Source organism: Cebus imitator, unplaced genomic scaffold (assembly GCF_001604975.1).
Source record: "Cebus imitator isolate Cc_AM_T3 unplaced genomic scaffold, Cebus_imitator-1.0 Scaffold94, whole genome shotgun sequence".
Lineage (NCBI taxonomy): Eukaryota > Metazoa > Chordata > Mammalia > Primates > Cebidae > Cebus > Cebus imitator.
In genome coordinates, this window is record NW_016107409.1 from 4556043 (window position 1) to 4567887 (window position 11845).

Consider the following 11845-nt stretch of genomic DNA (forward strand, 5'->3'; position numbering starts at 1 on the left):
GGTCTCGATCTCTTGACCTCGTGATCCACCCGCCTCGGCCTCCCAAAGTGCTGGGATTACAGGCTTGAGCCACCGCGCCCGGCCGATGGTAAAGTTCTTAAAATTACTTTGCTAATGAAATTAAGAATATCCTGCTAATTTCAGCCCACATGGAACATGTGAATACCAGTGGAAACAGCTTTGGATCAGGTTCAGACTTTTGTTTTTGTCCTACTTCTGCTAATTACTAATGGTGAGACTTTGGGTAAGTCCCCTCGTGGTCTCCATTTCAGTTCTCAGATTGGCATAATACCTGAAATTTTGCCAGTTATTATTTTGCAGAATGAGACTGGAAAGGGTGTCATATACAGTGACCACAGGGAGTTAGTCATTTGTGTGTTTTGGACAACTTTTAGGTAAAATATCCAATTTTTCTTGAATTTTGCCTTCCCCTTCTTACTTACCCATTTCTCTTGATTGCTTTCTGTCCTTCCTTTGTGTTCTTCTGACAGCAGACCTTCAAAATTAATCGTCATTGCCAAAGACTGAATCAGCTGGAGTGGCGTCTGTGTGACACCACCCAGCCGTATTGCCGTGTAGATAGCACTGTTTCCTTTCTGCTGCTTTCACTACAACGTGGCATATAGATGAAATAGGAGAATTGCAGTTTACTGCAATACCTGGATGCTATTTTGGAAGCTGTTGAGTCAAATTGTTGGGCATCTTAATAGTTTCTATTTGATATGTGACAGTTTTAGACTCCATTATTCTCCTTGGGGATCTGAATCTTTGCCTAACGTCAAAGCATGAGGAGAAGTAGGTACTGAGAAAGAAGGGAAGAAGTTCTGGGGAACTATGTTAACCAAACAGCTCACATGCTACACAGTTAAAGATTTATTCATGCTCTACTCAGCATTTGTTTATTACTCGGTGTGCTTAGTAACCTACCATAAAATTGATAAAAATGAATTTTACCTTTCGCTCTAGATTCTTACTTATGATTTCTATCCTCTAATATCCTTTATTCTGAGGAAATGGCTGATGAACATTTTACATCATGATTTCCAATTTATTCTAAAAGGTGATTCCATTCCTGAACTCCTTTCTTGGGTGACAAAGAAATAACCAGCATAAACATACCTAGGTATTGTTTGATAATTTGCTCATGATTTCGTTCATAAGTACAAAGAATATATTTATTGAGCACCTATTATTACCACTGTTCTGAGTTCTGGGGATAAAGCAGTGTCCAAAATACATTCTTTTAAAAAGCGCCCTCTGCCAGGCGTGGTGGCTCATACCTGTAATGCTAGCACTTTGGGGAGGATGAGGCGGGTGGATCACCTGAGGTCAGGAGTTTGAGACCAGCCTGGCGAACATGGTGAAACCCGGCCTTCTACTAAAAATGTAAAAAATTAGCCAGGCGTGGTAGCGGGCGCCTGTAATGCCTGCTACTAGGGAGGTGAGGCAGGAGAATCACTTAAACCTGGAAAACAGAGGTCTCTGTGAGCCGAGATTGCACCATGCACTCCAGCCTGGGCAACAAGATGGAAACTATGTCTCAAAAAAAAAAAAGTACCCTCATAGATTTAACATTCTGGTCAGTGCTGGTCATTGAGGTTAAATACAATGAGATTTGTGCTAAAGGGAGAAATAGAGCTAAAAAGGGGGATAGGAACTGTTCGGGAGGGGGAGGGGCAATTACTGGTTTTTATAGGGTACCAGGGAGGCCTCACTGACAAGGTAAGATTTAAGATGTGTCATTATTCTGATGCTCCTAGTTATGTGTTCAATAGGCAGTTAGTGTTGGAGCACAGAAAACCCTAAATGCTAAATCTGATGTACTTTCACCTATTTGTGAAATAACTTGAAGACTGTTATATGTAGTGGGAGCAAAATCTGCTTTGCTCTCAAGGTGCTGGCTGCTTATGACCTGAAAGATTTTTGTGAGGTCACTGTAGACATGCCCAACTGAGGCATCTGTCCCTCCTACAGAAGTTGCATCTTTGCTGTTAATACTGTGTCTCTGTGGTGGCTCTAGTGATGCAGTCAGTCATTCTCGATGGGGCCACTGACTCTGATGTCAGAATGACTTGGCTGGAGGAGTCCTGAAGCCTCTTGTTTGTCCAGGGCCTTTGCTGCAGCTTATGTGTTAACTAGTAATCTGGCCTTTGCTTACCCTTTAATCCCAGCTGGAAAATCTCAGTAAGAATGATGGTAAGCTTTGAGATTGATCTCTCTTCCTTTAAATGTTTTTGGAAATTGATTTTATTTTTTGTACCTAAGAATCTCTGATTCAAAGGACCCCTTTTTGACAGTTGGAAAGTATGTTGAGAAGATGCTAAGTATTGCTTAGACCTGTATTACCTCTGCTTATCACTTCTTGGAATGTATGTATGTCTGAATACGTGGTATGTCTATACACTATCTTCCTTCCACCAGAACATAAGCTGTGGGAGGGCAGGAAGCTTATTTTAGTCTCTGCTGTTTTTTACCCCAGTGCTACCAAAACAAAAACAATGCCAGACTTGTTGTAGATGCTCAGTGAATATTTCTTAACTGAAAAACTAACATACAACAAGCAATATGGCAACAAGTAACATACCTGGCAGTGGTATCATAGCACCTGGAAATTATTTGTTGCCTTAAAGATAAAATAAAAATGGGATAGTGACCTCCTGCCACTACTGCATGGACTCTGATGGTTTCCGATCATTACTCTCTCCTCTGTGTCAGTCTGCCTCTTCGAGAAACTCATACTCCTGGTGAGTGTCTGACCTGGCCTTTTGTCCTCTCTCTGCCACTGCCTAGCTGTGACCTTAGATATGGTTGTGAATCTATTATGGACCTATTCTAGCTCCTAATGCTTTGATTTCGTAACCTGGCAAAACGGCACCTGTTGATTATCTTTGCGAAGCAACAACACTTTTCTAGAAGGAAGTGAAGCAAACATCTGCTTCTGACAGTTGCATTTTATGAGGAAGTTGGTTTTTGCTCAATGCACTTAGGTCAGTCCGTGTATGGGAGGCCAGGAAATAAGGTCATTCTCTTTGAACTGTTGACTTTAATCTGTTTCTAAAAAACACTGGGATTGGGCAGGCATGGTGGTTTACGCCTGTAATCCCAGCACTTTAGGAGGCTGAGTTGGGTGGATCACTTGATGTCAGGAGTTCAAGACCAGGCTGGTCAACATGGTAAAACACCATCTCTACTAAAAATCCAAAATTAGCTGGGTGTAGTGGCTCCCACCTGTAATCCCAGCTGCTAGGGAGACTGAGGCTTGAGAATCCCTTGAATCCAAGAAGCGGAGGTTGCAGTGAGCTGAGATCATGCCATTGCACTCCAGCCTGGGTAACAGAGCGAGACTCCATCCTAAAAAAAGCAAAACCACTGGCATCACTACTACTTTACCATTTGAGATTGCATATTGCATATTTTTCACATGGTTTCACATCTATAATCATCTCCACCCACCAAACACACAACGGATATGTGTAGAAAATTGAGAGTAAACCATAACTTACTTATGTAGTTTTATTCTCTCGGAAATAATGAGGTTGTCATGAACTATGGACTCAGATTGAGTGGAACTAGTAAGAGAAAGGACCCAAAAAAGAAATTCAACCAAAAAATGACATGAACGAGGATGTTCATTGTTGTATACTTTATACTTGCAAAAAGCTAAAGATAAATTTCTATCAGGAAGGTCTGGCTAAGTAAAATATGATGTATTTATACTAAGACTGTTTAGGAGAATCAGATATACCTTCAAGACATACTGTTGAGTGGAAAAGAAGGTAAGTTGTAGAATATCTTCAGTATGATCCCATGTATGTGTATAAAAAAGAAAACTTATCTTTTTGTCTGAAATCTGTACGCTAATTCATAGATAAAGGTCTAGAAAGAACAGAATGGTTAACATGTTATTTCTGAGAATAAAGTAGGATTGTGGGGCTTAGGGTGATGAGAGCCGTTTGCTTTTTACTCTAGGCTTCTGTGTTTGGGCATTTGATAAAAACATAGTCATGGTTCCCTTTTGTAATTATAAAATCCAGAATTACTGGAGAGGAAAAGATGTGTGACAAAGAGAAATTGGTGTACAAGGTGGGATTTGAGGTCAGGAGAAGAAAGGTAGGCATTTTGGGCTAGTGAGTTCTGGCAGTTAACACAGCCAGCTGTACTCTATGATATATATATATATATATATATATATATATATATATATTTCTTTTTTCTTTTTTCTTTTTGCGACAGAGCTTCACTCTTGTTATCCAGGCTGGAGTGCAATGGCATGATCTCGGCTCACTGCAACCTCCGCCTCCCAGGTTTAAGCAATTCTCCTGCCTCAGCCTCCCAAGTACCTGGGATTACAGGGATGCACCACCACGTCTAGTTAATTTTGTATTTTTGGTAGAGACAGGGTTTCACCATGTTGGTCAGGGCAGTCTTGAACTCTTGACATCAGGTGATCCACCCACCTCGCCCTCCCAAAGTGCTGGGATTACAGGCGTGAACCACTGTGGTTGGCCTTCCGTGATATTTTGTGAATGGTGATTTGGGGCTTTTTGTGTGTTTTCAAGATGCATGTATATGTACATATATGTATGTTACATACAAAAGGTGCATTTATATATTAATATATGTTGTATACAAAAGAAATATATATATATATTTGCATCCAGAAGCAATTTATGTTATATACAAAAGATACATACACACATACAGTTGACCCTTCAACAATGCAGGGGTTAGGGATGCTAACACCCTGCGCAGTTGAAAATCTGCACATAACTTTTGACTCCCCAAAACTTAACACGACTTATAACCTGTTAACCACAGCCTTACCGATAAACAGTTGATTAACACATATGTTGTATGTTAGTGTAGAATACTATATACTGCATTTTTACAATAAAGTAGAGAAAAGAAAATGTATTAAGAAAGCCATAAGGAGGAGAGAATATATTTACTGTTCATTAGGTGGAAATAGATCATCATAAAGGTCTTCATCCTCATCCTCTCATGTTGAGTAGACTGAAGAGGAGGAGGAAGAAGAGGCGTTAGTCTTGCTGCCTCAGGGTGACAGATTTGGAAGAAAACCCACATATTAGAGGACACACGAACTTCAAATCCATGTTGTTCAAGGGTCAACTGTGTGTGTGTGTATTTGTGTGTGTGTGTGCATATAAATTATACATGTAATGTTTATTACTCCAAAAGGTATGAACTAGAATATAGGGCCCGCAAATCAAGAAGTCTCAAAAACTCTTGAGACTCAAAATCTCAAGAACAGTTTTCGTATGTACCTTATTTTGGTCTTCTGAACTTACATCTTATTGTTAGGTGAGGACAATTTCATGGTTTTAGGAAACATGGATTCACCTCTATTCTTGTATGAGTAATGAGTAATTCTGAACTCACACAATAATAGAAGTGAATTCTAATAGAACAGTTGTATCTGCCACAGAAGTCTTTTCTCTAGCTCTTTCTTTCTTTCTTTCTTTCTTTTTTTGAGGCTGAGTCTTGCTGTCACCCCAGCTAGAGTGCAATGCCATGATCTCGGCTCTCTGCAACCTCCACCTCCTGGGTTCAAGCAATTCTCCTGCCTCAGCCTCCTGAGTAGCTGGGATTACAGGCGCCTGCCACCACACCCAGCTAATTTTTGTATTTTTGGTAGAGATGGGGTTTCGCCCTGTTGGTCCTGAACTCCCGACCTCAGGTTACCCACCTGCCTCAGCCTCCCAAAGTGCTGGGATTAGAGGAGTGAGCCACTGCACCCAGCCTTTTCTCTAGCTTTTAGTTTTGTCTCCATTTTGTTGGATTTGTTCTTTCAGTCTATAAACATGTACTGAACCCCTGTATGCAACTCTAGGTTTAGGGCATACTACCTGGCAGGGAACAGACAAGGCCCCTCCTCTCATGGAGCTTATAATCAGGTGGGGATGGGGGGAAGAATGGCAGTGATGAACTAAAAAATAGCAGGAAGTGAGCACCTCTGTGATGAAAACTAAATGTGAGAGGTAATGATGGGGGAACTACCTTAAGAACGGTGGTTAGGAAAGATATCTTTGAGGAAGTAATTTATAAATCAAGGCATTCGTGACAGGAAAGAGAAAGATGTGTGATCATCCAGGGGAGGAGCATTTCAGAAAGAGGAAACATAGAACAGCACTCCTAGAGTTAGAAGAACTCTATAGGGCTCAAGAGCTTGCAGTGTGGTTGGGGCTTATGGAGGCTGGATGAAGATAAGTAAGAGAGGTTCACAGGGACAGCCTCATGTCAGGCCTTGAGGACAAGGTAAGGAGTCTGGATTTTATTCCAGATTTGATGGGAAGCCTTTGGGGAATTTTGATTAGGGCAACTGCATGATCTGATTTAGGTTTATAAAAGATATCTCTGAATACCTGTTGATTATAAATGGGCAAGAGTAATGGCTTCTCGGCCTTTCGGCTAAGATCGAGTGTAGTATCCATTCTTATCAGTTTAATATCTGATATGTCCTCTATCTGAGGACAATATAGTAAATGGATTTTTGGAGCAGGGATATAGAATAGGAGCTTGCTCCGTCTGCTCCACACATTCACCTGGTATTGCAGTACCTCCAGGAACGGTGTACCCCTCTGGGGGTTAAAACATGGTGTTACAGGCCTGGTGCGGTGGCTCACACCTGTAATCCCAGGACTTTGGGAGGCTGAGGTAGGCAGATCACGAGGTCAGGAGTTCAAGACCATCCTGGCTAAGATGCTGGAACCCCATCTCTACTAAAAATACAAAAATTTGCCGATGTGGTGGTGACTACCTGTAATCCCAGCTACTCTGGAGGCTGAGGCAGAGAATTGCTTGAACCCAGGAGGCGGAGGTTGCAGTGAGCCTAGGTTGCACTACTGCACTCTAGCCTGGACGACAGAGCAAGACTCCATCTCAAACAAGTAGAATAAAATAAAATAAATGGGCAAGAGTAACATCAGGGAAACCAATTGGGATGCTCTGGCTGCATGTCCCAGTGTGAGAAGATGTTGACCCAGACTAAGATGGCAGCTATCGCCATAAACTTGCTGATTGTTTGAAGGTGGAGAGCTAAGGAAAGATAGGATCAGAAATGACTCCAAAGTTTCAGGCTTGGGTGACTGGGGCAGGAGGGGTGAGGGAAGCAGGGAAGGAGCAGGTTTGGGGAGAAATGAATGACTATTTCGGATGTATCAGGGTGCAATGCCCACTGGACAAATGTCAAATAGGCAGTAAGACGTGCTAGCTGGGAGATCAGAAATAGAGAGATACATGTGGGAATTGCCTACATACACAGTGATGGTATTTGCAGCCCTGTCACTCCAGAGTCTCATGTTCACTACTGTGGAGGATGAATGTGGCATAGGCCACTCTTCTATCTCTAGGCCTTCCCCTGGCTCTTCTTGCTTTTGCTGTTGAAAGTTGCTTTTAGCTTCACAATGCAAAGGGCAGTGGGAGAACAGAAAAACAAAACATTTCTCTAGCCTGTAACTACAGTGACAAGAGTGCTTCTTATTTGTGTAGCTCTCAACATTTTAATCATTACCTCTTCAGTAAAGCTAAAATCTGAGCTTAGAAGTGAGTGGGTCATTTGGATTCTAGGTTCATACTGTGTTATTTAAATATTATGAACTGAGAATACATTGATATTGATATTGTAAGTGTGAAAGGTAAAAGTTACGTGAGCCAAATCTTTAATACTATGGATCATTCATTTGTTTTAGGTACCACTTTGCCTTTGAAACACAAGGACCAACTAAATGAAAATAAGAACATATCGAAGTGCCTGGGCATGGTGGCTCATAGCTGTAACCCCAGCACTTTGGGAGGCTGAGGCAGGTGGATCACCTGAGGTCAGGAGTTTAAGACCAGCCTGACCAACAAGTGAAACCCTGTCTCTACTAAAAATACAGAAATCAGCCAGGTGTGGTGGTGGGTGCCTGTAATCCCAGCTACTCGGGAGGTTGAGGCACGAGAATAGCTTGAACCCAGGAGGCGGAGGTTGCAGTGAGCCAAGATTGCGCCACTGCACTCCAGCCTAGGTGACAGAGTAAAAATATGCAAATGTGTTTTTACTTCCATCTTGTATTTGACATTTAATTGTATTAAAATAATTCTGATGCATGGATGTTTTACATTTTTATGTAATTTATCAGTAAGAAATCTCCTTTATGATTTCTTAAATTTTATGCTTTGAAAAATGTATCCTCTCCCAATGTCAAGCCTCTCTAGATTTGCTGCAGTTTTATGGCTGATTTATTTATTTTTTTGACTTGTAAATCCAAGTGGACTTTACTATGTTGGGTAGAGCCAAGTACAGACTTCTAAATGTTGGGTTTTGCCATCTCAAAATAATTTGTAGCCAAGATACAATTGAATTCTTACTTATTTTGAATGATTCTTTGGTCATTGCAGAATAGGTCTCCAGACCCCCAGCTGGCCATGTGGTGAGTTCAGGGCCCAAATCAAGTAGTACAACAGCAATTGGGGAACTCCCTCTATCTGTTTTGAATGGATTCACACCAGCCCCACACCTGGAAAGATGGTGTCACAGTCTACAGTCGGGCAGGATTCTCCTGTGGACCCCTGGGAAGGGATCAGCAATCACCCTGACATTATTGATGGTTCGCCCAGACTCCTGAACACTGACCATCCTCCTTGCCAATTAGACGTCAGGCTCATGAGGCACAAAGCTTCCTGGATCAGCCCCCAGGATGTGCAGAAACAGCTGCAGGACTTGCAACCTCAGGTGCCAGCAGAGGGGAAAAGTGGGGCCCACTTTGTGATGGACGCTGCCTCTCCCTCAGGCCCTTCACCTTTGTGCCTTGGGGACTCCCTGGCAGAGACAACATTGTCAGAGGATACTACGGACTCCACTGGCAGCACCTCTCCCCATGGCTCGAGTGAAAAGAGGAGCAGCTTCTCTCTGTCCTCAACAGAAGGACAAGTGGTCCTCCCAGGACGCTCTGATCAGGTGTCTCTGCTTACAAGCCCTAGGATTTTGGACACCTCCCCATATCCTGAGATTGACAGTGATCTTTTTGATCCTTCCCACTTGACATCTTCTGCTGATGAAGGTAATTGTAGTAGGTGACCTCCCTCAGTCCTGTCTTTTCACACACTTGCTTTGCCTTGCTCTAAAGCCTGCCTTATTGTCTTCTCCATGGGAGAAAAGTTCGTGGTTTCCACTTTGACCAGACACCAGTGCATTACCTCATTTAAGATTGTCATCAGCCCAGCCACCTGGGTGGTCATAACAGGTGAAATCAAGTGTTGGCTTTCTCCTTAGACAGCAGGGAATTTTCATCTTTTTAGCTTAACGTAGTTGATAATCAATGCCACGTGCCATCTTTAAGCTGGTGTCTGCCTTCAGGAACTTAGAACTCATTAAGTTGTCTACAGGGGAGGGCATCGGAAGCACTCTCAAGTCAGCGTGGGGGTTGGTGGTGTTTCTAGACAGTCATGGGGGCTCCATTTCACACCAGTACCTAGTAGGTGATGAGCTCGCTTCACTTGTTACATTTACCTTTGCAGAGTCTGATGGGAAAATAGTGAGATTTTAAACAATAACTACACTACCCCCCGAAGACTATACAAAATCTCTTATTAAAACAAGGGCTTGGGCCGGGTACGGTGGCTCAAGCCTGTAATCCCAGCACTTTGGGAGGCCGAGGCGGGTGGATCACGAGGTCAAGAGATCGAGACCATCCTGGTCAACATGGTGAAAACCCGTCTATACTAAAAATACAAAACATTAGCTGGGCATGGTGTCGCATGCCTGTAGTCCCAGCTACTCAGGAGGTTGAGGCAGGAGAATTGCCTGAACCCAGGAGGCGAAGGTTGCGGTGAGCCGAGATCCCGCTATTGCACTCCAGCCTGGGTAACTAGAGCGAAACTCCATCTCAAAAATAAAAAAACTAAAACAAGGGTTCTCACTGCTATGAAGTAATGTACGTATTCCTAAGACCCTAAAATTCCTAAAAATTGGATAATCCATGCAAAGTGCTACTCAAGAGTCAATAAGTTAGCTATTATTGTTATAATCTGTGGCATGTTTCTTTCTTTTTAAAATATTTATGTTAGGCCGGGCGCGGTGGCTCAAGCCTGTAATCCCAGCACTTTGGGAGGCCGAGGCGGGTGGATCACGAGGTCAAGAGATCGAGACCATCCTGGTCAACAAGGTGAAACCTCGTCTCTACTAAAAATACAAAAATTAGCTGGGCATGTTGGTGCATGCCTGTAGTCCCAGCTACTCGGGAGGCTGAGGCCGGAGAATTGCTTGAACCCAGGAGGCGGAGGTTGCGGTGAGCCGAGATCGTGCCATTGCACTCCAGCCTGGGCAACAACAGCAAAACTCCGTCTCAAAAAAAAAAATTTATGTTATAGTCACACTTGTCATTATTAATTAACATTTCTATTAGAACCCTAGTACAAATAGTAAATGAAGCTTTTTCTTTCAAATCAATTTAAAAAGCCACCAGTCTGCCTGCTGCCTGCCTATTTATTTCTCACTAGCAGGAGCTCGTCTTCCCCCTTACCTGAAATATGGGGTTTATTCGTTCTTTTGGAAATGTGTGAGCCATCAAAGATGATGACAGTCTTTAACACATTTATTCATAGCTTAAGAAGAACAAATTTCGGACAATCTTTCAATGGTTAATTTTCAGATCAGGACCGAGTTTGAGCAAAAAGACAAGACTGATTACAGGCTTTTTTGTTTTTTTTTTTTTAAATGATGGAGTCTTTGTTGCCCAGACTGCAGTGTAGTGCTGCAATCTCGGCTCACTGCAAGCTCTGCCTCCCGGGTTCAAGCAATTCTCCTGCCTCAGCATCCCGAGTAGCTGGGACTACAAGTGCCCGCAACCATGCCAGGCTGATTTTTGTATTTTTAGTAGAGACGGGGTTTCACCATGTTGGCTAGGCTAATCTTGAACTCCTGACCTTGTGATTCACCTGCCTCAGCCTCACAAAGTGCTGGGATTACAGGTGTGAGCCACCATGCCTGGCCATCCTTTCTTTTTTTTTCTAGTTTTTTGCTCACTTGCTTGGATAGTTCTAAGGATTAAGAGTGACTTGCAAATTTAGTAGTGGCTGAGTGAGAGATTAGTCTTAATAGATTGTCTCACAGAGGAAAGCCCTCTCCCCAGCAACGCACCGTCATAGTGACAAGTTATAATAAATTGAAGATGATTTTTGGGGCCCAGCACACACCTGCCTGAAGCCTTTGATTCTATCACAGTATAGGAAGTAGTTCTACAATTTAAAATTATCCTTTAGCTTTGTCATGTTCTCAGAAAGAAAACAGGTACCCCAACCCCTTTTCTTCGAAGACAAGGACTTCCAGGAGCTCCTGTAAGTGCCTTTAGAAACTACTCACAAAATGTTTTGAGAATATCTCTTAAACTTGGTAAGGGGATTCATTCTCTAAGCTTAAGAAAAAGAAGCCCTGAGTGATCTGGTTCGTTCTTTCTCTAGTGTGGGGGCAGCGATAGGGAAAACAGGCATCAGCCACTAAGATGTGGATATTCCTATGAATGCTGCATCTCAGATAGTAGCTAAAGGGTTTTCTTTTTTCAGAAAATACTTTAGGAAAGATTATCAGTGTCTGTAAACATTTCTTGAGGCTGTAGGAAGGGATTCCACAGTTTGTTTTGTGGGAACTACATGTTTACAAGCACTTTCACCTTCCTTTATCTTCTTAATGTCCTGATACATAATTATCCCAATTTAAGGGCTGAGAAAATTTTGATGCAGAAGCATAGCTGGTGAATGGATAGCTGGAACTGGAATCCACTCTGTTCTATTCTTCTCTGTGCTCTTTTTCTTTCTCCCTTCTTTTCTTTTCTTTTTTTTTTTTTTT

At 42.5% G+C, this 11845-nt stretch overlaps 1 protein-coding gene and 1 non-coding gene across 9 annotated transcripts in view; both read left to right on the forward strand.

The window, feature by feature from the left end:
- RUBCNL (rubicon like autophagy enhancer) overlaps window positions 1-11845 on the forward strand; it is a 147865-nt gene that overhangs the window by 19393 nt on the left and 116627 nt on the right. For 3 of the 8 annotated variants that reach the window (XR_005201460.1, XM_037741121.1, XM_017535982.2), the window contains exons 1-2: window positions 5735-6276; window positions 8401-9062. Coding sequence is in view for 7 of the 8 variants with exons in the window: in XM_037741121.1 (XP_037597049.1) it covers window positions 8528-9062 (535 nt within the window). In the remaining variant the exon portion in view is untranslated. Of the gene's footprint in view, window positions 1-1448; window positions 2745-5734; window positions 6277-8400; window positions 9063-11845 lie in introns of those variants that run through there. The other 5 variants (XM_017535983.2, XM_037741120.1, XM_017535984.2 and 2 more) reach the window with 3 other exon arrangements.
- LOC119472338 lies at window positions 6410-6600 on the forward strand. Its single transcript, XR_005201478.1, has one exon. It is a non-coding gene; the product is annotated as a U2 spliceosomal RNA (small nuclear RNA).